Genomic DNA, 24,438 nt, shown 5'->3' with positions numbered 1-24,438 from the left:
CATTTCAGCTTGTTCCGTCCCAATATATTTGGTATGCTTTGGTACGCCCTTCCTAACCCAACCCAGACACGACTTGCCCAAGCTTGGGAACAGCCATGGGTCATGGCTGTTCAATCCAAACCCGCGCTGCCCGCACGAAAGGCAGCGCTTTGTACCAAATCCTTCCACAGCACAAATTCTACATGAAGATAATAGACAGAAGCAAATTTGCCGTGAAGAAAACTTTATTATGACACAGTAATGTGATTTTTGGCTTTCATTTCAAAGCATTAATGGGGATGGGAAAATTTATCATATTCCAGAACATGGGCGGATGGATACATAACATCAAAAAGATTGTTTGGATGACCCTAACGATTGGGTTGACATGTTGACAATGTATAATGTGGAACATAGTCTCGTGTATTGTTTTGTACTTAACCCAAATTTGTGTGAGTGATGGTGACAACAAGCCCAAAGTCTCACGAAACCTCTCAGGTAAAATGGAAAGAGTTCCACATGCACGAGCTACCTCCATCCCCAAACCTCCACTAATGGCTTTCAGGGTGGCCTGTGACACGCAAGGAACATGAAGGTATTCAGTTAACACAAACGGGATGTGCTCGTAAGAGTGACCCCGTAACGAACAGGTCAATGTGTGTTTTGAGTGCTTTACAAGCACATCAATGAAAGGAGGCTGGCTCGGTTGTGTGACTCCCATCAAGACCGCTTTGAGAGGGAGCCAGAAAGCATGGAACAAAGTCATATTAAAACAGTGTTCTGTTCTAAACTTTAAACAATTTTAATGTTTTAATGAAATAAATGTTATTTGTCAAGGCTTGTCAGTGGTTTGAATTTTCAAACACTGGCGGAAACCACAAGAAAGAAAGTATTTCCCATTTGAAGTATTCATGGAAAACATGTCAGGACACTAATCAAGCATGAATTCAACACATTTAAACGTAAACCAAAAAAAACAACAACAGAATATGGCAATCTCTCTGTCTTTCGGAATTCATTGAGTTTTGCAGTCGATGTCACCTTCACTCGTCCCCTTTAACTTCTTCAGCTCCTTCATCAGCTCCTGCTCGAGGGTTAAAATCTCTTTGGGTTTTTTGTACTGTACAAGAGTAACGACAGAGGAAAGTGTCATTGTAGTCTAATAGACACACACTCACACACAAAAAAGACAAATAAAAAAAATAACTGTATAAATGCATACCGAAGAAAGAATAAAGATGCATTACCGCACAACTACAATTCAATTATGACTAATCAAATCCTGATTTGCTCTAGGATAGGGAGTGGGGAAAGCGTGGCCAGCTCCAATTTTTTATTCCAGTCTACAGAGCATTCACATAATCAAGACTCCTGCAATAAAAGAGGCATTCATTCAGCTGCCCCCCCCCCCCCCCCCGATTAATTAATTAATCAATTAAATATAGGAAACAATTGTGTGTTTTTTTTATTGAAAGTTTTTTCAGTTGCCTTCATTTTGTCCTCAAATTGAATGTATTTACTCATTTGTATTTTTTTTGTTCATTTATCTCAGGAATAACTGCCTAACTTATCCATAAAGAAGAATTTTATATACACATTTATATTTATTTCATTACATAAGTACTTGATATATTAATTGTAAAACATAAACATAATCAAATCAAATAAATTGACAATGCATATTCTAAAAAATATGCATTTTTATTAGCTTATTGCTTGATTTTTTATCAATATTGTAAGTAAAACATAGTTATTGCTAGCTAAGAGCATAATTGCTTAAGTCATCATCACAGGATGGATAAGTAGTGAAACAGGCTTCATTCTTTGTTTGAAACTTCAGTTCTGACTTTTCTATGTTGCACGTTTTCCCAGTTGCGTGCATGGATGCCAAACACGTTAACATGCACAGTCAGTATGACGACCTAATCGACGTGAATGTCATTTGTTGTCTTTCTCTGTATCTGTGTGGTTTGCTGGTGGCTGGTGATCAGTCCAAGATGATCCCTGCCTCTCATCCTATGTCAGTTTGAATAGGCTCCCTCTTATAATCAGCACATGATATGCGTAATGCAGAAATACAAAAATTAACAAAAAAAGCACGAGTGGGATTTGAGACAGGTCTTAAGCAGAAGACAGTCGATGCATCAATATTTTCGTTGGACTGGACACTTACACTGACTATCAAAGTGTTGTTGGCATGAGTGAAGCTTAAGGCAGAGCTGTCCAGCGGGAGTTGACTTCGATCCATATCAGGAATATCAAACCTCTTGTAATACCTGGTAATGCACAAGTATAGACAGCTTTATATACAGTCTCAATGATTTCAAATCAGTGTGCCTTGGCACATTTAAGTGCTGTGAGATAATCAATCAGATGTGTCCTGAAATTTTCTTTTTATTATTATTTCACTCTATTGGTCCTGACAAAAATGATAAACAAATATTGCATCCTTGCTCTGGCACTCGATGGTATGTGTTAGAGATTTGCTCACTCCAACTTATTTTGCAAGAACCAAACAGGAGACAGGCAAGTTCTTTTAGACACCTGCAGGTGGAGAGTCCATTCGTCGCTGTCTGAACAGCGATTATCGAATGAAGTCTAAAAGTCTCCTCCCTGCAAGGGCATATTTATTAGGAGGAACAGAGTGGGGGTGGGAGTGGACAGGTTTGGTGAACCCCCGGCCTCTGATAAGATCAGAGCAGGGGGTGTTTTACACTATTGTGGGAAACAGAACAACTTTGATTGCTTCCCCTGCAGCTGGTCAATCAAGCAGAGGAAGCAACCACTTCATCTTACTCTGCATTGTGAGGGCCAGACGTGATTGATTTAATCATTACATTGTGAGGGCAAGACATGATTGATTTAATCATTACAGTCTACATTCCAACATAATCATAGGATCAAACTAACCTGAAAACCCTAACAGTATGAAGTATACATATTTCACCTGGGCATTCACTTTTTGTGTTTGCCAGAGTATTGATAGATTTTTTTTTTAATGTAAAATACATGCTTGAGCCTAAAAAAAGTTGAGTAAACATTAGTAGGAGTAATGTAGAGCAAACAGTGCCATCTATAGGAATAATAATGGAGTTGCAATAAGTGGTGGTGTGAGAGTGTGTTTAAGCATACTTACTTTTTGTTGGAAGTTTTTATGACAATACATCTTTCAGGTGCTTCCACCGAAACATTAAAGACATCTTTTGGGTGGGGGAGGTTCCGGATTCTCCACTGAAAACTGTTCTTTGTATCTTTACGCATAAACACAGGCTGTGGAAATAAAAGAGATGTCTCTTAAGAGTCAGGCAGTGTGTGCAAACGGTCAAAAATACACAGTCCTAAAGTTAGATTCAAGATTGCAGAAAGAAAACATACATTCGAGCAGTTCTCTTTTAGGATCTCGGCATCCGAAGAGACGACGGGACCAACAATCGGCTCCCCAACTTCAACCTGCCATTGACCTTGCGCTCCAAGTGTGTTTTTGTGACGCCACTTCCGCACTGCAACGCACCAAATGTTCCACAACATCAATCATCTCATGGATCAAAATCATGGCTAGTGGATGGCATGTGGTGTGTACTGCTTACCAACAAGTTCATCTGTTTTTAAGTCATACTCTTCTGCCATTTCTTTTCCATCTCCAAAGAGGTAGTGGATCTTCCTTTTCCCTTATGGGGAGGGTACATATAAACGTATGGCCAACTTAGTTTTCAAAGAACCAAAATATGGATGTTATTGAAATGTGGGGGAGGAGGCAGAGTACCAGATGAGAATGGGGGGAACATGCAAACTCCAAATAGGAAGGGACCGAGATTCAAACCGTGAGTGCCAGCACTTTGAGACATGTATCTGATGTGCAAATTAACTGAGTATTAATTAATTATCAACCAGAGTCGTCCCAAAGTGGAAAGAAACATCCAAGGAATGGATGCACACATATTTGACGAATAGGACCACTGTTTAAAAGTGGTGCATAGCCATGTTGATGATGATTAGAGTTATTCTTGTTATTTGTATAGTTCTATTGTGATTTGCTCAAATAATTTGGGCTGAGCATTTCTCCTGCCTCCGTTAACAAACTGAAATAGAAGCAAATATGTTCAGGTCAATCGATGACACACACAAAAAAAATAGTATTGCACACACGTGCACACACAAATACACAAAATGTTGTTTCAACTCATTATACTCACCATCGTGAATCAATGCAGTTTTCTTTGACGATTTTAAGTTGTCGATCCAGCTTTGCACAGCCATTGTTGTGCAGAGAAACTTCCGGAATCAACCCGTAACCACGGCAACTCACAGTAAAGTAAACAAAATTAACACGGAGCTTTTAGCTTTTAGTGAAAACAAATCAAGTTTAAATTTATGTTAAACAAAAAATAAACTTCACACCTTTGGAAAGAAATATGTTTGGTTTGAAAGAAATGTCATCAGACGTCATCAACATGCTCCCCAGAGCCGGGTTAAAGGTTATGTTAGCATATTTTCTGAGATGCATTTATTGCATTTTTAACACAAAGAAAAATAAGTCACAGCCAGAAAAACACATAGTTATGCTTAAAAAAAATCAAAACCTATCGCTTACAATTTCCAACAATGCATAAAAATATTTGCGTAAAAACAGAAAAACCCGGAAGTGTTTGATGCTCAACTCCTGCACTATTTCTAAATCGTTTTATGTTTATGAATTACAATAAAACATACATTAAAATAGCCAATTATTCGTCAATAATATAATTTAAACGCAGGGGTGGGGGGGTGAACAAAAATTCAAATCATTGATTCAAATCAAATGAACCGGAAATGTTCGCTCTTTTTTGTTAATCAGGAACAGTTTCCTGCGGCAGCGGTAAGTGCAAAACATTGCAAATGTTTTTTAAAGTGCTTAGGATACGACGTATATGTTTATTGTACAATCACAATGGGTTGATGACAATGAATAAAATCCACCGACACATTTACGACTGCAGACAGCTATCGTTCATGTGTGCTTCATAAAAAGTACAGTGCGTTCTAATTTCAAACTAAGGCATGATTGTGGACCTGTCAAACATGCAATAAGAAAACATGTTTGGTACGATGACGTTTGTGTGCACGAACACATTACTGGCTCCTCGCTAATCTAATAGTTCAGATAATGTAGCAAACCTACGATTTTTTTTATATTAATTTGATGTATACGTACGCAGTGCTCCGATCGCTCTGCCTAGGCTAGTAATTGGCCGTGGAAAAGAACATGATCGGCATGTATTGATCAGTGCCTTTCACTGCTGAGCACAAAAGGTCAACATTTTATACCGTATTGGCCTAAATATAAGACGACCTCGATTATAAGACGACCCCCTTTTTTTCAAGACTCAAGTTTGAAAAAAGACTTTTTGAACACCAAATTTAATTTTCATACAGAAAATAATTACAGTGCATCTGAAACAAATGATTATAACAATATATTCGAGAGAAAAAGGATGTTAAAAATTCATCTTCCATCCATCCATTATCCATATTGTCTTACTTGTCCCCACGGGGGTCGCGGACGTGCTGGAGCTAAATTGGAAAATGTCAGTTCAACTTTGTAAGAAATAAAACAATATGTGTAGTACTTAGGATAGTTTTTATGGCTGTCCTATTTGTATAGTAACAACATATATATAGCCATCAAGAAACAACCTGAAAGCATCTTATATACTTATATTTTCTCATATATAACTGGATCTTGTCTATTCTAATTCACATAAACTAGGCAGCAGGCCCCTGGCTTGCCCATTTCACTCTGAAGATGGAATCATGTCACGGGATTGTGAAAGCTTTCCCCAAAGTTAAAAAGACCAGAGCTTGTCAAGGAAAGGATTCTCCTCCTTTAAAGAAGAAATCTGATGAATTTGATGTGACAGGTTTGTACTTTTTTGTTTTGATTCCAAGTTATATCATGCTCCTCGTTTCATGTTCTTTTTGTCTCCCTTTTCTTAGGAAGTACCTTTAATGGTACCTCAGTGTACATCCTACCTGCAGGCATAGGAAATGCAAGATGTCAGATCTTCCAAAGACAAATTCAACAGAACGGAGGCCAGACAGTGAGGTCTCTATGTGTTGGTGTCACTCATGTTGTTGTTGATGACAACATGGAGTGTGATAGGGCTCTGCGTCTCATCAAAGTGGATGCAATGCCTTCTGGAGTCCATCTTGTAAAATGCAGTTGGTTAAGCTCATGTATCAGTGAGAAACAACTCTTGGATGAATCAAGCTACAGTCTTTTACCAAAGAGGTAACGCCTATCAATGCTTTATCTGCTGTGTTTAAAACTCATCGAATACAGGTTTACCTGCTTTATTATAGATAGTATAAATGCTCCAGTTGTATTGGTTTTATTGTCTTCTCAACATTCCAGAGGAGCCTGTTTGACTTAGATGTTATCTTAGTCCTGTTATTGTCAGTCTTTGGACATTTTCTCTCTTAGGAATTCTGAAACTCAACAAGAGAAAGACTCGCTGAAGGACGACAAATGTGCAACGGAAGCATCTCTCAAGCCAGAGTGTGATCCAAGCAAGCAAGGGGAGACATCAGAGATGGTCAGTGGCTGGTAGTTGCGGGTAACAAATACCAAGTTCACCATTCTCTGAGTCAATAAGGACAAGTTTTTATCCGTACCGTTTCAGAGTGTATCAGACAAAGCAGACAAAGAAGTAGTCCCGGGAGAAGATGACGCAGTCAGTCAGAGTCACCTGGAAGCTCTCATCACAGGCCAACGCCCCAAAGAAGAGACAACTGAACTCAACGTTGAGCCAGGTCAAGGCTCTACCACTCAAACGGCGGTCTCAGGGAAGTGGGTCTGTGCACAGTCTTCTCAGTCCAAAAGTAATAACTTCAACAAAGACATCACCGACAAACTAGAACAATTGGCCAAGGCTTATACACACCAGGGAGACAAGTGGAGGGCATTGGGGTACTCCAAAGCTGTCAATGCATTGAAGAGCTATCATAAGCCGGTTACATCGTATCAGGTAGGCAAACAGAGATGCGGGATACTCACAAGATGTAATGATGCCCTCAATTTCTCATTTTTACCCCCACCCGACCCTCCCGTTTCAGGAGGCATGTCTTATCCCAGGAATTGGCAAACGCATGGCGGACAAAATTGACGAGATCATGGAAAGTGGTCATCTGCGCAAGCTTGATCACATTGGCGAGGCCGTGCCAATATTGGAGCTTTTCACTAACATTTGGGGTGCAGGAGCAAAGACAGCACAGCTTTGGTACCAACAGGTGAAACATTCACTCTCCATCCTTTACTGTATTGAGATTATTATGTGCTGGCTGCTAGGTCACAGGCAAGGCTACAGTTTGGAGAAAACCATGTGCTAACTTCACACCAAAAGGAGCTAAGATTTAAAGCCGGAACATCCTTGCTGTGAAAAAAAAAGAGTCTAATCTCGGTATGAAGACAATCAAGACAATTGTCAATGTTTTCTTATTCATCAGGGATTCCGCACTTTGGAGGACATTCGCACAAAAGCCCACTTGAGCAACTGTCAGAAAATAGGACTCAAGCACTACGAAGACTTCCTAGACAGAATGCCCAGAGATGAAGCTGCAGCCATTGAGAAAGTGGTAAATAGATATTCATTTGTCTCATCCAAAATTATTGGACTGGCAAGGTCAAGTCTTTTGTTTTTGTTGTAGTATACTGAAGACATTTGGGTTGCAAAACAAAAGATGAATATGAGACAAGTTCAGAAGTCCCGATGTCCCTTCAGGGTATTGACATCTAGATGTGTTAAAAAAACTCAGGACAGGGCACCTTTTGTTTGATGCCACCCACTTTTCAAGAGAGCAAAAGTATTGGAACAGACATTACTGCAGCTACTGTTAGTTCTCTTGTTTCTGGGGTTTTCTCCCTTCAGTTTCCTCTTTAAGAGGTGAAATACAGGCCGAATTGGATTAAGGTCCGGTGACTGACTTGGCCAGTCTAACACCTTCCACCAGATGAAGTCCTTTGCTGTGTTGGCAATATGCTTTGGGTCATTATATTTTTGTAGGATGTAGCTTTTTCCTATTTGTTTGGATGCATTTTTCTGTACATTTCCATAGAAATCCGGTTTTGTAGATTTCAGAATACATTCGGCGCGTTCATCATGAGTTACATCATCAATAAAGACATGAAAAGAGGAAAGATTGCACATGTCGTACCACCAGGTGTCAACCACTTATCAGCAAAAAAAATGGAAGGCCAGATTGAATTTAGCAGAGAAGTAGTGGAGACTAACGTTTTGCAACAATTTTTTTTATTTATTTTTTATTAACCTCTACCAAAATGTTGAAAAGGCCAAACTATGGAGAAAGAAAGGCACTGCTTATGATCCAAAACACACAAGCTCATCTATGAAGAATGCTGGAAGTGTTGTCATGGCTTGGACTTGCATGGCTGCTTCTGGGCCAGCCTTTATTATTGGCTAAATGCCACCTTGGGTCACAGTTCAACCACTCCAAACAGCTCAATAAATATACTCTCCAGATACGTAAACCAACTTCCTCGCTCCCCATTCTCAAAGACTGCTCCTTTTAGGCTCAACCCTGGCTGGTCTTGACTGATTGGTTGATTTTATTGACCATATAAACACCTAACAAAGATATTGAAGAAAAATGGAAAGAAACAAAAACATCACCAACATGTATCTTAGTTAAGCGCAGTTTCCGTGTTCAAAGAGAGCAGGAAGAAGTAGAAAAAACATCTCGTCCTAGCCCTTGTTCTTTCTAAATTACCTAGCATGTTTATTATACACATGTAGGTTATTCATATAATTGTACCCCAAAATTAAAACAAAACAAAAAACAATGCTCCTCTTTATAGATGTTCAGATAGTTTTATGTATAAACATGACTTGTAGACAATATATATAATATTATAAAAAACAAAGAACAGGGATCACACAGGATCAGGTTTTTAATGACATATTTATTTCTGAATATGTGCAATTGTGCAGGTGAGGGATGCTGCCCAAGCAATTGATCCTGGCCTGGTGTCAATGGCATGCGGTTCATACCGCAGAGGAAAGAGCACATGTGGAGATGTGGACGTGCTTATTTCACATCCTGATGGAAAATCCCACAAAGGTGTATTCACTAAAGTGCTCCAGAGCCTCCATGACACTGGTAAGTTCTGTCAGAATTTCGATGTAGACGTCTATACATACTCAAGTTAAGATGTTTTTTTTTTTTTTTCCCCTCAGGCTTTTTGACTGATGACCTAGTGAGTCATGAGGAGAATGGAGAGCAGAAGAAATACATGGGCGTATGCCGCCTGCCAGGACCAAACCGCCGCCATCGGAGGCTGGATGTGATTGTGGTGCCCCACAATGAGTTTGCCTGTGCGCTTCTGTATTTCACTGGATCTGCACACTTCAACCGCTCCATGAGGGCTCTGGCAAAGACAAAGAACATGAGCTTGTCAGAGCATTCGCTTAACCAAAGTGTGGTGCGTCAAGGTAGCGCCAAGATGTATGCTGGTATTCCCCTTCCTACACCTACAGAAAGTGACGTTTTTAATCTTTTGGGTATACCATACAGAGAGCCTTGTGAACGGGACTGGTGATGTACAATCACCAGGATTATAACAGGGTTTTTCAACTACCATTATATCCAAGAAGCAACTTAGAAACCACTGCTTTGGCGGAATATTATTTAATTTTGCACCGAAGGAGGATAGACCTTCACAGGCTATTTATTTGCATCTGTCTGTCTATTTTGGGAATCTCAGCTACATTTGACATCATTTAAATCATCATTTCATTGTAAATAATTCCCAAAATTAGCTGGAAAATAAATCAAGTCCAAATAATAAATCAATTTTATTTTTAGAAATATTACAATTATTTTCCATTTCCAATTTTGCGGACCACCTGGAATACCACCACGGACCGCTAGAGGGTCGCTGACCACCGGTTGACAGTCCATGCCGAACAAGGATGCGTTGTTCTTTTTAAAATATAAGACAGGTTGAATGTTGATAGCCAGCAGGTAGAAATGGAAAGAAACAAAAGATAATCAACCCGGTTATGGATATGGTTGATGGGTCGTGACTGGCCAATGCTGCTGACTCACCAACGGGAATGTAATGCCTGGTTAAGGGTCGAAACCCAATATTTGGGTTAAGGTCCGAATCCCAGTTTCTGAAAAATTGGGAATATCCCATTTACGGACAGATACGACGCTGTGCCCCTGTTTGTGAGTCTTTTGTCAGTTTCTTTCAATCTATTTGGCTGAGTGTGTGCTTGTGTGGCCCCTGCATATGATGGGAATTATGTTGTCAACACCCATTGGCTCTTGCCAAGGATTGACTGGGTGGATTTGAGGACTGAAACTCAGAAACAGCCGGACGATGCCCACCTCTGAATAATAGCAACAGAATTTTGCCACATAGTAAAAGCCTACGAGTTACTAGGCTGGCTTGCCATCATCCAGACCTGTCTCCAAATGAAAATATGTGCTGCATATTATCAAGCACAAAACATGACAACAGAGACTCCGGACTGTTATGCAACTTTAATCGTATGTCAAGCAAGAATGGGAAAGAATTCCAACTTTTACAACAATTATCTCCAGTTTCCCAACGCTTCTTGGGTGCTGTGAAAAAAAAAACGGGGGGGGGGGAAATGATGTAATAGCGATAAACATGCCCTTATCTTTTTGTAACATGTTGCCAGTATCAATTTCAAAATGAGTGAATATTTGCATGAAACCAATAAAATATCATTTTGAACATTAAAGATCTTGTTTTTGTATTCAGTTGAATAAAGATCGAGAAAGACTTGCAGATCATTGTATTGTTTTCATTTAGGTTTTACACAACACCCCAACATTGGAATTTGAGTTTTTAAATGAGTGTAGGACTTACTAGAAGTAGACATACATTCAAATGTATAAGAAAATATCTAAGAAGCATTTACCGTGCAGTCATCTGATGGATGGCTAAAACAAGAAAATAACGGGGCGATTCGGCCACATAGTTTAGAAATTCTCTTTAAAATTGTACCACTGGAATCCAGGGAAGTAGACTTTGCTGACTCAATGAGTTTGTCCATTTCAGAACACTGATTTTCTGGATCTTTGTCTTTGCAGTCTTCTTCTTGCACGTTGCTCATCATGCTGCAAGCGGCGCTGAAATAACCACTGCACTGGTGGTCAGGATCTTCGTTCAGGTGAGCCATTGTAATGAACGGCTGCTGCAAGGCCTGATGGGGAGAGATCCTCTGGTCTCCGTCAAGATGTAGCATGTGTTTCAGAAGCTCCACAAATGCCCTCCGGTCCGCCAACTCCGCCAGCTCGGCCTGTGCGGGATAAAAGGTGATAAGGGCTTCCAGAGAGCTGGGTGGTTCAATGAAGCCGTTCCACTCAAGAGGTGTGATATGATTGACTGCTTCGTACTCTTCTGGTGTGCTCAGTCTGTACTGTGGACCTCCACTGGCTTCCATCTTAGTGAAGAAGCATTTGGTATATCTGCCAGCACGGAGCAGGTGGTTATCTGGCTGACCCAAAACATCCACCATGCACTTCATCATCTGGTATTCACAGTGAACTGGGAAGAGGTTGTCAGCAATGTAAAGGAACACCAAGACACAACCGACGCCCCAAACGTCCACAGACTCAGTGAAGGGAAGGCCAAGGGCGGCTTCTGGAGCTCGGTAACCTTTAGGCTGTATCTTCATCCCAGGTTGGACACTGGACACTACGAGAGCTAGACCAAAGTCGATCAACTTTACCCTGAGGGGACAGTCCCGCTTGTTGACGCACATGATGTTGTCTGGTTTGATATCTGTGTGTAGGATGCCAAGGCGCTTCAGAGCATCCAAGGCCACCAGCAACTGTCTGGCAACGGAGCGGATTTCACTCAGAGACATTGGCTCCCAATCTCGTCCACTGAGCAAGTTGAACAGGTGACAGTCGAGCATCTCAAAAACCAGACAGGTATGACCCATGCATTCAAACCTCTCAAAGAATTTAATGATATTGGCGTGGTCTGGGTTCAAGTCACTGACCATCTTTAGCATGGCAAGCTCCTTCTCGGTATCTCTGATAAAAGCGCTACCTTTCTTAATAATCTTCACTGCCACTGTGTCCATGGTGGACTTTTTTAAGCACTTGGCCACTTTTCCAAAGCGACCTTCACCCACGAACTCCAGGATACTGTATGGTGAGGAGTCGCTGTCTAATATCTGGCCTGCCAGGATGTTACAGCAGCACTGAGGAGAGAGAAGGATACATATTACTGTCCAGAGTAAAATGTTTAAAAAAACACACACACATACAAAAGAAATTCAAGCATACATTTGTACGTTCCAAGACCTCACACTATTTTTATTAAGTTGAATGAATAATGATTATAGATAAGATTTTACTCTAAACTTTTAACGTTGTCCCCAATAACAACAGCGTGAGATTCAGACTTAGTCTCCGGTAGGAGACCCCGGGGACAACCCAGGACGCGCTGGAGAGACTATGTCTCTCAGCTGGCCTGGGAACGCCTTGGGATCCCCCGGGATGAGCTGGATGAAGTGACTGGGGAGAGGGAAGTCTGGAAGTCCCTCCTAAAGCTGCTGCCCCCGCGACCCGACCCCGGATAAGCGGAAGAAGATGGATGGATGGATGGATGGATGGATGGATGGATGGATGGATGGATGGATGGATGGATGGATGGATGGATGGATGGATGGATGGATGGATGGATGGATGGATGGATGGATGGATGGATGGATGGATGGATGGATGGATGGATGGATGGATGGATGGATGGATGGATGGATTTGTTCAGCACATTGAATTGGTTTTAGCACAAGTCATGAGCACAATGTGAATTGAAATTTACATAAGCTCAGTGGCCTAGTAGTAGAGTGTCCGCCCTGAGACTGGAAGGTTGTGGATTCAAACCCCGGCCGGGTCATACCAAAGACTATAAAAATGGGACCCATTGCCTCCCTGCTTGGCACTCAGCATTAAGGGTTGGAATTGGGCTAAGGGAGTCAACCCCTACAGAAAATCAATTTCCCCTTGGGTTGGTGTCAGGAAGGGCATCCGACTGTAAAAACCTTTGCTCCAACAACATTCTCAGTATGGCATTTCACCCACTGGCCATGGACCACCTCCAGTGGAAGAAAGCCATATTGAGAATCCAGTCCTACCCAGCGGAGTCTGGAAAGTGGACTTTAAAAAGAAGAATAAATAAATAAATAAATAAATAAATAAATAAATAAATAAATAAGCACACCCTCCCCCTTAGTGTTACTTTGGAAGAATGTCTTTTTGGTTTTGCTGGGGGAAATGTGCAAAAATCAAACGTATATTTGGTTAATCTTATAATAATGGTTACAAAAGTACGTTCATAGAAAGGAAGTCATTCATTATCGGATTCACTCACGAGTTCAAGCATATTTGCTTGCATTGAAGCTAATATTTTTGTGTAAATATACATTGATTATGTGTATAATTTTCATTTCTATGCCTCGAGCATGATGTTATTTATATTGTAATGCGTTCCTGTAACCTCCAATTGTTAAATAAAATTAAACACACACACAAAGGTGACTGGTAAGACTTAAATTTGTGTACACATGACAGTTTTTAAATATCACAACTCATACTCTATAAGTTATTTGACAAACTATTTTAAACCTCTTAATCTCTTGCTTCATATATTTTATTTATATTTATTTCCCTTTTTTAAATACGCCATGAACTTAAATTTTGTTTACATTTTGAAACATGTAAAAATATGCAATGAGCGAACTAAATAGGGCTAACATTTATTTGCGAGTCGATCAACTCGTGTTGGGTCATTCGTGAGTCTGTTGGCTCAAAATATTAATCTCTACATTTAATTACAGTGTTTGATTTTGTGATGATTCACACCTGTTAATTCATAATGGGAAAACCCGTTTGAAGACTGCTTAATTTGTGGGGTCAAAACCACAAACAGCTATCAAAACATCAGATCTTCGATCGGCATGCTATTTTCCAAGAGTTAAACAGTTGTTCAACCTTAATTACTGTATCAAGTGTGGCCATATTGAACTCTTACCTGGGTCACACGATGCACCCGAAGATAGGGAATTCATGCACAATGACATTTTTTCATGTTAGATAGTAAGAAAATGGCATATTATGAAGTTCAAGTTGGGCAACTCGCCTTCGGCGGCATGATGGCCGTAGATTTATAACTACTAGCAGGGAGTTCGGCTACGGCTCTCCAGTTTAAATGTTCATGGTTGAAGTTGTTCTTATTTCAATCTGCGCACTGCAATTGGCTGGTGAACAGTCCAGGTGTAACCCGCCTCGATCTAGCTTAAAGTCAAAAAGCAGCCTGTCACCATCTGAGGATGAATATAACGGGTTAGTAGTTCGTACTTCTCACTGCGCGGTGGTTATTGTTTTATTGTCGTCCACCACGCGACAATTGAAACTCTATGTGACGTAACAGCAGGGGCGGGGCTGGTTTGAGGCCCCAGGGCTTACGTAGTACCCCCTTTTCTCGTAAAAGAAACATTCAAATGATAGTCCTGTACGACCGATACTTCAATAAACGTTGGCAGGGTTTATTTCCTAATGGTTCCAACGTTGATGCTCCGTCTCTTACTTATCATGTCCTACCCCTATCCATCATTTACACTGGAAACACTGAACATTAATCATATTAAACACGTCAAACATAATAAACCCAAGATCATGTCCGTAAATTTGTACGTTACATGTGGGTTAAAAATAGAAACGAGCATTTGTTCCTGTGGCTTGGCATGAGTTGATGAAGACGCATGAAATCGTGATTGGTTAACTTCCAGCGAGTTATCCAATGGCGTCGCAGTCCGCTCAACCAGTGCCAGCCACGCAAATGTACAGTACGCCCTTCACGTTGCTCACATGGATCTGATCGAGGCGATCACGCCACACCCCAGCCGAGTAGACACTCGCAGTAGCCGAACCCTCGCAGGAGGAACAAACATCTTGTGTAACAGCTGCAAGAGCCGGGGTTTCCTACAGCAACCAGTTGCTCGCCGCGTTCCGTTCCGTGCCTTACTTTCAAGCTCCACAATGTCGGGAAGGCGGCACTCACAGCGGCCTCTAAGCGAGACAGTGCCCGAGAAGTAGTCGATGATATTCGGGTGAAGTTTTTGAACCACAACATATTGTCCTAGTCGTCGCAACTTCTTGGGAGGAATGAAAGTCGCTTTGGTTGTTAAAATGGGATTGTTTTTGCACAACGTTGACTCTGTCACCCCCACAGCCTCCTCAACAGACAAGGTAAGCGGTTCGAACCAAGCTTTCTGCTCTGACAGATCTGTTAGCAAGATGGTAGTTACCTTAGCATAGTAAACCTTCACTAGTTAGTTAAACACAAAAAGATGGTGGCTGTCGTATAGAACACGTTGATGTTATGTTACTCATTGGCTATGTTAGGATACCCTGCCAACGACAAGGCTCGCTAGTAGCGCTTGCTAACTAAACCTAGCGTTGCTAAAGTTAAAGAAGCCTCGAGGAGTCGGGGCCTTGCGTTTTAGCCACAAGATTGTTGAATAAACTTGACCGTCGCTCTGCAACTTGTAGTTTAAAGGTTTCTGTTATCATGCTTAGTCTTTCTCTTCACTGCGGTTCATTTCAAATGCAGTAGTTAGAGACAGTGAAGATGAAAACTGCACTCGCCATTTATTGCTTGATGCGCCTTGTATAGTCTACCTGTTTGCACAAATTAGTGCGATATATATATATATATATATATATATATATATATATATATATATATATATATATATATATATATATATATCATTGAGGTTTACATGTCTAATCATTTCTAATTGCCTCACCTTGGGGCTTGGGAGACAGAGTTATGTTTGCATAATGAGATGAATGTGTTATGTTGCACGAGTGCAGTAGAGCAGGTTCGGGAGCAAAGTACCAGAATTAAAACTATTTAGTTGACTTTCACGTTTTTATATGAATCATTACTCTTTGTGAACATTTCTCAAATCCAAGTATTTTGAAATGCAAGGAATTTATTGCCATGGTTTGTGTCAATTTAGTAATGATATGAAATGAATCCTAATTGAAAGGATTTGGGACAAACAGCTCCATTGTAATACTGCAGTAATGCTGATCGACTATAAAAATTTGAAAATGATTGTCAATGACAGAGCTATAGTAATAATGGCACTATAGAGATGGACAGTAGTATGTACGTATGTCACTGACCTTACTTGTTATACAAAGTACAAAAATATTTCCCTGGATAAATGCAATTATAACTATAACTGTGTTTGCATGAGTTAGAGATGATCATCGTGCGTGTTGTATGGACAGGTTACGTCACCACTATATGAATGAACTATATGAATGCCTATCCTGTCTGTGTGTATATTTCTTTTGTTTCTGGTTGTCCCTTTACTAGTAGGAGGTGTCACATGGCTCAGGCATATGCTGATGACTTCACTGTTAATATATCAGCTGTATTTTTTTATCAGTGCGTACCGTCATAATGAATCATATATGATGGTTTACCCGCCCTGCTTTGTCATTTAGGCAAATATTCTAGCACCAAAATATCTGTTAGTTAGAAAGTAAGGTTGTGCAGGAAGGGGTATCGAACCGAGATTTTAGTGGGTCAGCGATCTGAATTCTCAGATTGGATTCGGAACAAATCTTAGAATGTTGTTGCACATATTGTCACACTTGAAGGTGATGGGCAGTATTGTATTTGTGGGTAGTGTGGTTGTGGAGTAGGAATGCACTTAAAATTATCAGCCAAAAAGTGCATTTTCTACCTGGCATAGCCATCATGGCCGCCTGCGATGCATCTTGGTTAACCATACATGCAGCGAAGGCAAGTTGAATGGAAATGGACGGTGGAGCAACTCCATTGCTACAGCAGCTGATTATTGCTCGGAAGTAGCCGGTAAACGGGTGGCTCTCTGAAAGTGTGGTGCCAGTAATGTGACATGAGAGCTGAAAAATAAACTTGTTCAAAACCAGGTCAAAATGATGTTTACTTTAAGTCAAACCTTCGTACTGTGTGCTGTGAATAAGTATAGTTCACTCACCTCTTTGTTCACAAGTGATTTTTGAATATCTTTGTCATACTCCATTGTATCATATTATACCAGTGCACCAAGCATTGAGCACCCCAATAAAGAAATAAAATAAATAAACCCAGGTCCGACTGTTTCCAAAGGGTGTTTTTGAACAATACATGTTTGCGTGTTGTACCCTGGGAACAGTTGGAAAACGAGGGTCCCAGAGAACTGACCACAAATGCAAACCAGTGCATGAGAAGTTCATTTTGCCTCCCAGAATTTGGTACACTAGCACTTGACGTGCCACTGTCTGTTGATTGGTTGACCAATAATTGTCACCTAATTGACTCAAAAGTAACAGGAAGAGCATGGAATTACTGTTGCTATGGTAACCAAGATAGTATGTAGCTCCAAAGAACATACATAATGTTCAGTCTAAATGCAGTACCATTACATCAACAGTGTGTGTTGACCATGATTTTCTATCTGATCTACTCTCTCTGAGATGATTTTTTTTTTCAGCGTTTACTGGGTTTTAAGTTACTGACCTTTTTATCGTTCACCTTTTTAGTTGACGTCAATTTCTTCAACGCGTTGTGGTTTCCAATAGGGTGTGTTTTTGTAAAATAAGGACTGAAGACCCAAACAAGCTAGATGGTTAGGTATCAAGTGGCAATAAAGGCCCAGGCGGCCAGGTTCAAAACGAAAACTGGGGAAAAGCCAGCAGAGCAAAGAAAACAGCTGAGGTTATCTGAGCTGTCTTTTTTTTTTTTTTTTTTTTTTTACCCTGCGAATTCAGTTTCTATGTTCAGCAGCATTTCAGAATAGGTCATAGATGAAAAGATTATAAACAATTTGGTGTGCGATGATGACACAATCAGGTATTATGTAAGACTGGACACCTTTTTTGTCAGCATTTGAGTTTGTGCTGATCAAGTGGGTTGTGTGGCCTGCTCGCTGCTGTTGCTTGGAAATTTCCGTAGAGCAATCCTTCCTGGACTCGACGTGAGTATGTGTGTGTGTTAGTGGGGGTGGGTAGGTGTGTGGGGCAAGAAGGGGGAAGAAGCAATACTGTATGTTTGAGAGCTGCTTTTGTGTGGGAGTGTGACCTGAGAGCTGGAGGGACTGGTCTGGGATTTTGGACCCAGGATTATCATGCCTTTCAGTTCTGGACCTGTGCTGGTAATATAACTCCTGGACAGATCTATACAGCTTCCACGTGTGATTTTGATTACAGTGTTCTGCTTCTTTCGGTTCTGTCATCAGATAAGATATGACTGGGGTTCAGTTAGTGACCTTTCATTCGAGTTCAAAGCCATTACCAAATACTAGTAACGTACTACTTCTAGAAATAAAGTTGCGTTGATTAAAAATGGTGTATGAAAGTGGACTCTGAAAAATACAGTTTTACAAAGGTGACCTTGCAAAAATGTTGGTGATGGGTGTTGATTTTATTTTTAAATTGTATTATTTTTTTTAAACGTTTTTTTTACGGTTCCCTTCCTTTGAAATACCTAAGATGAATGTGAGACTTTGTAAGGAATCACACTATAATTACACAGGTCGGTCTCTCGTTGAAAGTATGACCTGCTGATGAAAAGATTTTGTGATTTTGTGCATCAATCGACACATGCCAATCACATATTTGTCCACGGAAACCGGCAGACCATGTCGTAAGTGGATACTTTGTGATGTTTTTAATCTTTCAAGATGAAATGTGGTTCCATCCATTCTTTTCTTTCTTGCAGAGCCTACTTCTCTGCGAAGGTGTCAACAACCAAAGCTACATGTGTGAATCGGGTCACTGTTGTGGAGAATCTCAGTGTTGCAGTTACTACTATGAGCTTTGGTGTAAGTGCCCTGCTATTTTGAGCCGACACTGTCAACACACAAGTATACCGGATGTGATTACATGCTGTTGCTTTGCTGTTGTGAGTCAGCTGGATTGCTAGACTCGAGGAAGTCATTTTTAAAATCCACCATGCTAGTTTCATTTTCATATGGTGCCAGAACTATTGAAGAGATGGGGGGGGGGGGGGGGGGGGGTGGCTCCTGCATTTTTTTTTTAACCCCAATTTTTTTCCTGAAACATTCAGAATACATTATATACACAAATATTTTCAAGTACAGAATAAAAAGTGTGGGAAAACAAATCTCATCATATGTGATTCAAAGGGTTCCAAACCGTGAGAATGCAGAAGTTCACTCACTGTACATTCGTAGGCAAGAGGGGAGGTGACAACATAGGCAGGTCCATCCTATTTTATAAGTGGGAAAGAAAACACTTGACATCTTAGATCCAACAATCTATTTCGTTTTGTTTTGGACACATTTTTCCCAATGGAAATTATGTCAATAGAAATGTAGTCAAACGGGTTACAGATCAGGTGGCAATTGAAACCTTGTGCAACTCACGACACAATGTCATCAAAATGTTTTGTTGAAATTTGATTTGTGCCACCTTGGGATTCAAATTTAGACTCCAATTTATGGGCATTAGTCTCGTTTGGAAAAAACAGAGGTAGGGAGTGCACTGGTCTAACATATTTAAAGTTGTGATTAGGAACGATGCTTTGCCACTGTGGACCGGCAAATAAATCAAACCCACGCACCCTGACATGATACGATTAAAATCTGATTTAAGAAGGTATAAGCATACTGTTCTCAAACATGATGAATGTATGTGGATTGTGCCTTACTGTAGGGTTTTGGTTGGTCTGGGCTATCATCTTCATTTTGAGCTGCTGCTGTGTGTGTCACCATCGCCGCACCAAACACCGACTGCAGCAGCAGCAGCGACAGCACGAGATCAACCTCATTGCTTATCGTGAAGCACACAACTATTCCTCAGTGCCCTTCTACTTCAGTAAGACTTATCATCACACAGTATACATTGATGCTCATGTTGATGCTCATTTGTTGGCTAATTGTATTATGGAATGATCCTGAATTATCCCTCCATATTATTGCATGTACCTAATTCATTCAATGTCAGACATTTTTAGAAGGGGAAAAAAAACAACAACCTCTTGAGTGCCAGCTGTTTTGATAGCATCAGTGGAATGAAATGAGAATACTGACGCAGCGATTGAAACAGTCTGATTATATTTCTCCAAGGTCGATGGTGACAATGCAAGTTGCCAGCAAAAATAACAATAAACAAAATGAACGTTTGCGACCTTGAATGAACTCTGATGGGACTTTGTTGATAATGCTCATTCAGGAGAAACTAGATGAGACGACATTGTCTGAAATATTCACCAGAAATGTATTTGGACACCTTTTCTCATTCCGATTACTGTGGTAGTTAGCAGTGGTAGACCATAATTACTGCAGCTCAAAATGTGATGATCCCTGTCATTATAGACCGGCGTAATAGATATTTAAGTCACAGAAATATTCATAAAAACATGAGAAAACACCCTGTATAGCTTGTACGTAATTTAAAGTTCTTGTGGTAAATATGTGTGCAGAGCATTGTGGTATGATGTTTTGCAGGTTTGTGAATTTGTTTATAAATGCTCTCTGTCCATTTTTATTTGGTAGAATATAACCAAGTTACCGTAATTGCGTTTTTTTTTTTTTTTTTTTTTTTGCTTCTATTGCCTACCCGTAGTTTAAACACCCCTGAGTTACAGAGTTAAAAACCTTTAAAAAAAACAAAGTAAATAAATAAAAAGAAGCTTAATAGCTTTTTATTTGTGGTATTTCATGATTTCCCCCATGATGTTTTCATTCTTTATTTGTATTTATTGCCCCACATGTCATATTTCTGTTTAGATAAAGGTTCTTGTGTTTGTAAAAACAACATTGTTGGTACAGCTCTTTGACTTAAATCTCTTCCACTCCCCTTTTCCCCCTCAGGGTTTCTCCCAAGCTACCTGCTGCCAGATTACGAAGAAGTAGTGAACCGTCCGCCGACGCCACCACCACCCTACAGTGCCTTACACACAGGAGCATCGTCGGCAGTCTCGCAGCCTCATCCTGAGCCGCAGGACGGATGCCTTCCAGCCGTTCAGCCGGCTCCCACACCCCCAGATCCGGATGCCATGTGCAGCGTGCCCAGTCAAGAGGAGCCACAACCAACTGATTTAATGCCTAAGGCTGATAACAAGCCTACACAGACAACACAGGATTCCGAGATGATACTTTTATCAGAGGAGATCAGTAGGGAGGGACTCAACCTCGAGGATAAGAGAAGCGACTGCAAGGATCCTCTTTTGAAGGACCTGTCGGAAGACAAAGATCGACTCCCTAATGGTAGAAGGCGTCGGTTTACAGGTGACTCTGGAATCGAAGTGTGTGTGTGCGGCTCACGTGGGAGCAACGGTTGTAGTGGAGCAGGTGGCCTGGAAGGCAAGGAGATGCGGGAGCTGGAGAGTCTGTTGGATCGTGAGGGAGATGTGGAGGAGGAGGCTGGAGACTTCTGTGATAGCTGCGTTCACCGGGTTTCCTATGGTGCGGAGGAGGAGCCGGCGCTCGGCGGGTCGGACAGACGACCGGCACCAGGATCCTCCCAGCCGGTGCACGTAACAGGCGGCGCCTCACTGCACTCTCCAGTGTGCCTCCTCCTACACACCATCAATGAGCAGGAGGGTCCACACCACAGCACCAGCACTGAGGCGTAAGGTTGAAGGCCCAATCGTGGAACGTGAAAGCTTTCTTAGCGGCACAATGGTTTTCAAGCCTCAAGACAATTTAGCTATAGGTGCAAATGTTCTGAGCTGGAACATGAAGTGAGCTTGACTAACTTGACAATTGGTGCATAAGACGCAGCTCGCACAGTTGGTATCTTTACGTCTTGCAAGTATTGCAGAAACTGGTTCCACTGTGAAAACAGAAATGAGAAGATGGCCGATTTCACTCAACTGGTGCAGGAAAATTGTTACTTTAAGACACACTCAACACACATCACACTGTTTGAGTAAGAGAGCATATACTGTAGAACCATCTGAAATGGACCTGAATATGCTTTATTTTCCCTCCGGCAATTTTGAAAATGCTTGTGTCGTGTTTTTGTTTGATCCGAATCACTAGCTATAAGCGCATTAACAAGTCTTTATGTGAGCAATTCCTACTTTGCACAAATTGTATTTATCTTTTCTAAATGAAGCTTTTAACTGAGACTATTGTTTTGCTTTTCATAATTTATGTCTTAAATTGTAGCACGTTGTTAATATCTTGAGGCTTCAAGTGCATCAGATTTCGTTAACTTCCTGAATGTTAGCATTATGTGCCTAGCCACAGAGGTGATGGGGTTGGGGACGTCAACTCCTTTGAGCCATTTGAGCTGATTGTCATCTTCACTTGCAGTACAGTATGAAAGCATCGATTTTTGAGTTGCTGCATTTAAATTCATCAGCCTTATCTTTTCCAATGTTAAGAGGTTACTTTTAAATATTTGTGTAGAGTTAAATATACATGTGATCATTTGCACAAAACAACGCCAAATATTTCCCCATCTTCGACAGTACGTTTGTGCTGTATAATAACCTGAGGTATGAATTGTTTTGTGCTTCAAAGTGCCCTCCCCCAGACAGTTTTGCTTTGGGGGGTCGAAATAGCCCTATTACTAATATTATAATATTATATTAATATTACTTGGCCTGTTATGACACAATTTCATTAATCTCTTCAACAACATACTGTAATTGTTATTGTTATTATTATTATTATTATTATTATTATTATTATTATTATTATTATTATTATTATAACCCAACGAAACACCTATAGACTGGAATGGATACTCCAACTGTGGAATGGGCAAGACCTTAGACTCATAAAATTATTTTTGTATAAGCACCTAAGCAATTGCCTGGGCTAAGACTGAATGTCAGTTCACATTGATTAGAACGGACGAAACGTTCCGAGTGCAGGAATGTTTTGAGGTATGAATGATGACAATGCTGCACTATAAAAACAAAATGGCCACATGTAAAAGATCAATTTATTGATCTCTAAGCTATTGGTAGAATGTTGCACATCTGCCCCGTAAATCGAAGTATTGCAACGTTTTAACAGCCAGATTAAGAATGTACCTGAATAAAGGACACTGATTATACTTTGATATAGCTTTACAAATGGGGTTTATCTCAAAATTTTATGCAGACTAATGCATCATGCAGCAAATTTTACCAAGCACAAGGTTTTCATCAGCCAACACAAAAGTTCACTGAAACGATTACAATTGTGCCCCCCACTAAAGAGAACTTCTGAAGCACAATTTATATTAAGCTTTAATGTCTTAACGAAACCAATCAAAAGCTGATTGTAGGTACTATCTGTCTTGTATAATTTATGTAACTTGTGGTAAATGTAGCGCATGAATGAGCTATTTTTCATATGAGCAAGATCATTGTGAGTGTACTTTAAATAAAAAAAACAATCTAACATTGGGAAACCACTCTATTTTCAAATGTACGACCATGTGACGGATTTTAGACAGGCGCAAGTAGCTTTATTCAATTTGACTTCATGTCCTTAAGTGTCAAATTTATTGAGACTTGTGGTGAAGTTGTGTAAAGGGTACATAACACTGGTCTGCATCACCCCCCCAACCCCTCCTAGCACCACTGCTACCCCAAAATATACTACATAAGAAACTGCTACCAAAGTAGCCAACAAAATTCTCTAGGGCATTTTTAGATGTAGAATACAAATACCTCAATGTTTTTTCTCCATAGGTTTTAATTTTTTTTAAGTGCAAGAAAAATTGAGGCATATTAGAGCAGGGCAGCCAAGGGTAGAAAGGTACTTTCTTGTATTTACTTGGCATGTAATAATTAAGGTAACCATATAGAGAAAATGTAGGGTGCCACTGTCTTCACTGTGAAAAACCTATCTAGAATTTATTTGTATTCATCTTTTGATGCAGACCAGTGTAATAATTGAACATACTTGTTCAACTCAATCAGGTTAATTCATGCCAAAGACTCGCTTACTCGCTTCATCACTGTGTGGATCTGCACATATTCTTTGAATGTTACTATGTCAACACCAACCAACATGGATGTACTTTTAATAAACATTTCCAATTTTAATTAAAGGTTGTCATGTTTTTCATTATTTTTAACCCTAGTCTTGTCACCACAGAGACAATTATTTGGGACTCAGAGGTGTCTCCTACATTCTTTGGTAAGGTGAATGTACAAAGATTCAAAGGGTTTATCCCACCTCTTGATTGAAGTCTGAAGTGTGTTATATATAATTTTGCATCGAGGCGACTCCTCAATTTATTGATATCAGTTTGTTTGTCAATTTCAGGCCTTTTGCAAACCCACAATCGCTAACCTTCACTGCTCAAGCTTATGGTCTTGGCTTTTCAGATTTAAATTAGGCCGAACAGTCTTGTGAATAACTAAGTAGTGTTTGATTTGAAACATGTCAGAAAAAAGGCAACAAT

The 24,438-nt window shown here is 40.3% G+C and overlaps 4 protein-coding genes across 9 annotated transcripts; 2 read left to right on the top strand and 2 right to left on the bottom strand.

The window, feature by feature from the left end:
• Window positions 1–206: 206 nt before the first annotated feature.
• dpcd (deleted in primary ciliary dyskinesia homolog (mouse)) lies at window positions 207–4,525 on the bottom strand. Of its 3 annotated transcripts, none has more exons than XM_049720403.2 (6): window positions 4,173–4,525; window positions 3,567–3,636; window positions 3,355–3,479; window positions 3,116–3,249; window positions 2,153–2,255; window positions 207–1,099 (listed from the first exon to the last, which is right to left on the bottom strand). In XM_049720403.2, the coding sequence occupies exons 1-6, from the start codon at window positions 4,173–4,175 to the stop codon at window positions 995–997; spliced, it is 540 nt and encodes a 179-aa protein (XP_049576360.1). In that variant the 5' UTR covers window positions 4,176–4,525; the 3' UTR covers window positions 207–994. The 3 variants fall into 3 exon arrangements, with proteins under 3 accessions (XP_049576360.1, XP_049576361.1, XP_049576358.1); XM_049720404.2 differs by having other exon boundaries at window positions 3,567–3,640; window positions 4,173–4,519; XM_049720401.2 differs by having other exon boundaries at window positions 3,567–3,647; window positions 4,173–4,512.
• Window positions 4,526–4,748: 223 nt separating this feature from the next.
• poll (polymerase (DNA directed), lambda) lies at window positions 4,749–10,745 on the top strand. 2 transcript variants are annotated; one of them, XM_049720398.2, is made up of 9 exons: window positions 4,749–4,834; window positions 5,726–5,876; window positions 5,953–6,247; window positions 6,440–6,551; window positions 6,639–6,983; window positions 7,072–7,245; window positions 7,462–7,590; window positions 8,964–9,132; window positions 9,210–10,745. In XM_049720398.2, the coding sequence occupies exons 1-9, from the start codon at window positions 4,778–4,780 to the stop codon at window positions 9,569–9,571; spliced, it is 1,794 nt and encodes a 597-aa protein (XP_049576355.2). In that variant the 5' UTR covers window positions 4,749–4,777; the 3' UTR covers window positions 9,572–10,745. The 2 variants fall into 2 exon arrangements, with proteins under 2 accessions (XP_049576355.2, XP_049576356.1); XM_049720399.1 differs by having other exon boundaries at window positions 4,791–4,834; window positions 5,730–5,876.
• On the bottom strand, window positions 10,507–14,455 carry LOC125968897 (homeodomain-interacting protein kinase 2-like). The gene is made up of 2 exons (XM_049720400.2): window positions 14,051–14,455; window positions 10,507–12,218 (listed from the first exon to the last, which is right to left on the bottom strand). Exon 2 carries the CDS (start codon window positions 12,096–12,098, stop codon window positions 10,911–10,913), a length of 1,188 nt encoding a protein of 395 aa, XP_049576357.1. The 5' UTR covers window positions 12,099–12,218; window positions 14,051–14,455; the 3' UTR covers window positions 10,507–10,910.
• Window positions 14,456–14,879: 424 nt separating this feature from the next.
• On the top strand, window positions 14,880–24,081 carry wbp1lb (WW domain binding protein 1-like b). Of its 3 annotated transcripts, none has more exons than XM_049719959.2 (4): window positions 14,883–15,267; window positions 18,782–18,884; window positions 19,738–19,899; window positions 20,898–24,081. In XM_049719959.2, the coding sequence occupies exons 1-4, from the start codon at window positions 15,184–15,186 to the stop codon at window positions 21,659–21,661; spliced, it is 1,113 nt and encodes a 370-aa protein (XP_049575916.1). In that variant the 5' UTR covers window positions 14,883–15,183; the 3' UTR covers window positions 21,662–24,081. The 3 variants fall into 3 exon arrangements, with proteins under 3 accessions (XP_049575918.1, XP_049575916.1, XP_049575917.1); XM_049719960.2 differs by lacking the exon at window positions 14,883–15,267 and adding an exon at window positions 18,118–18,215; XM_049719961.2 differs by lacking the exon at window positions 19,738–19,899 and having other exon boundaries at window positions 14,880–15,267.
• The last annotated feature ends 357 nt before the right edge of the window (window positions 24,082–24,438 follow it).

This window comes from Syngnathus scovelli, chromosome 5, assembly GCF_024217435.2.
Source record: "Syngnathus scovelli strain Florida chromosome 5, RoL_Ssco_1.2, whole genome shotgun sequence".
Lineage (NCBI taxonomy): Eukaryota > Metazoa > Chordata > Actinopteri > Syngnathiformes > Syngnathidae > Syngnathus > Syngnathus scovelli.
Note: the sequence above shows the minus strand (reverse complement) of the source record. Positions and strands in the feature narration are given on the sequence as shown.

Bases quoted from the DNA above. Each gene is read 5' to 3' on its own strand.
- LOC125968897 (XM_049720400.2), bottom strand. From the start codon at position 12,098: ATGGACACAGTGGCAGTGAAGATTATTAAGAAAGGTAGCGCTTTTATC.
- wbp1lb (XM_049719959.2), top strand. From the start codon at position 15,184: ATGAAAGTCGCTTTGGTTGTTAAAATGGGATTGTTTTTGCACAACGTT. The intron at 18,885-19,737 runs GTAAGTGCCCTG...GCCTTACTGTAG, and splicing joins TTACTACTATGAGCTTTGGT to GGTTTTGGTTGGTCTGGGCT. The intron at 19,900-20,897 runs GTAAGACTTATC...TTTCCCCCTCAG, and splicing joins CTCAGTGCCCTTCTACTTCA to GGTTTCTCCCAAGCTACCTG.
- poll (XM_049720398.2), top strand. From the start codon at position 4,778: ATGAACCGGAAATGTTCGCTCTTTTTTGTTAATCAGGAACAGTTTCCT. The intron at 6,552-6,638 runs GTCAGTGGCTGG...GTACCGTTTCAG, and splicing joins AAGGGGAGACATCAGAGATG to AGTGTATCAGACAAAGCAGA. The intron at 9,133-9,209 runs GTAAGTTCTGTC...TTTTCCCCTCAG, and splicing joins CCAGAGCCTCCATGACACTG to GCTTTTTGACTGATGACCTA.
- dpcd (XM_049720401.2), bottom strand. From the start codon at position 4,236: ATGGCTGTGCAAAGCTGGATCGACAACTTAAAATCGTCAAAGAAAACT. The intron at 3,250-3,354 runs GTATGTTTTCTT...TTATTTCCACAG, and splicing joins TAAAAGAGAACTGCTCGAAT to CCTGTGTTTATGCGTAAAGA. The intron at 1,100-2,152 runs GTAAGTGTCCAG...ACTCTTGTACAG, and splicing joins ACAACACTTTGATAGTCAGT to TACAAAAAACCCAAAGAGAT.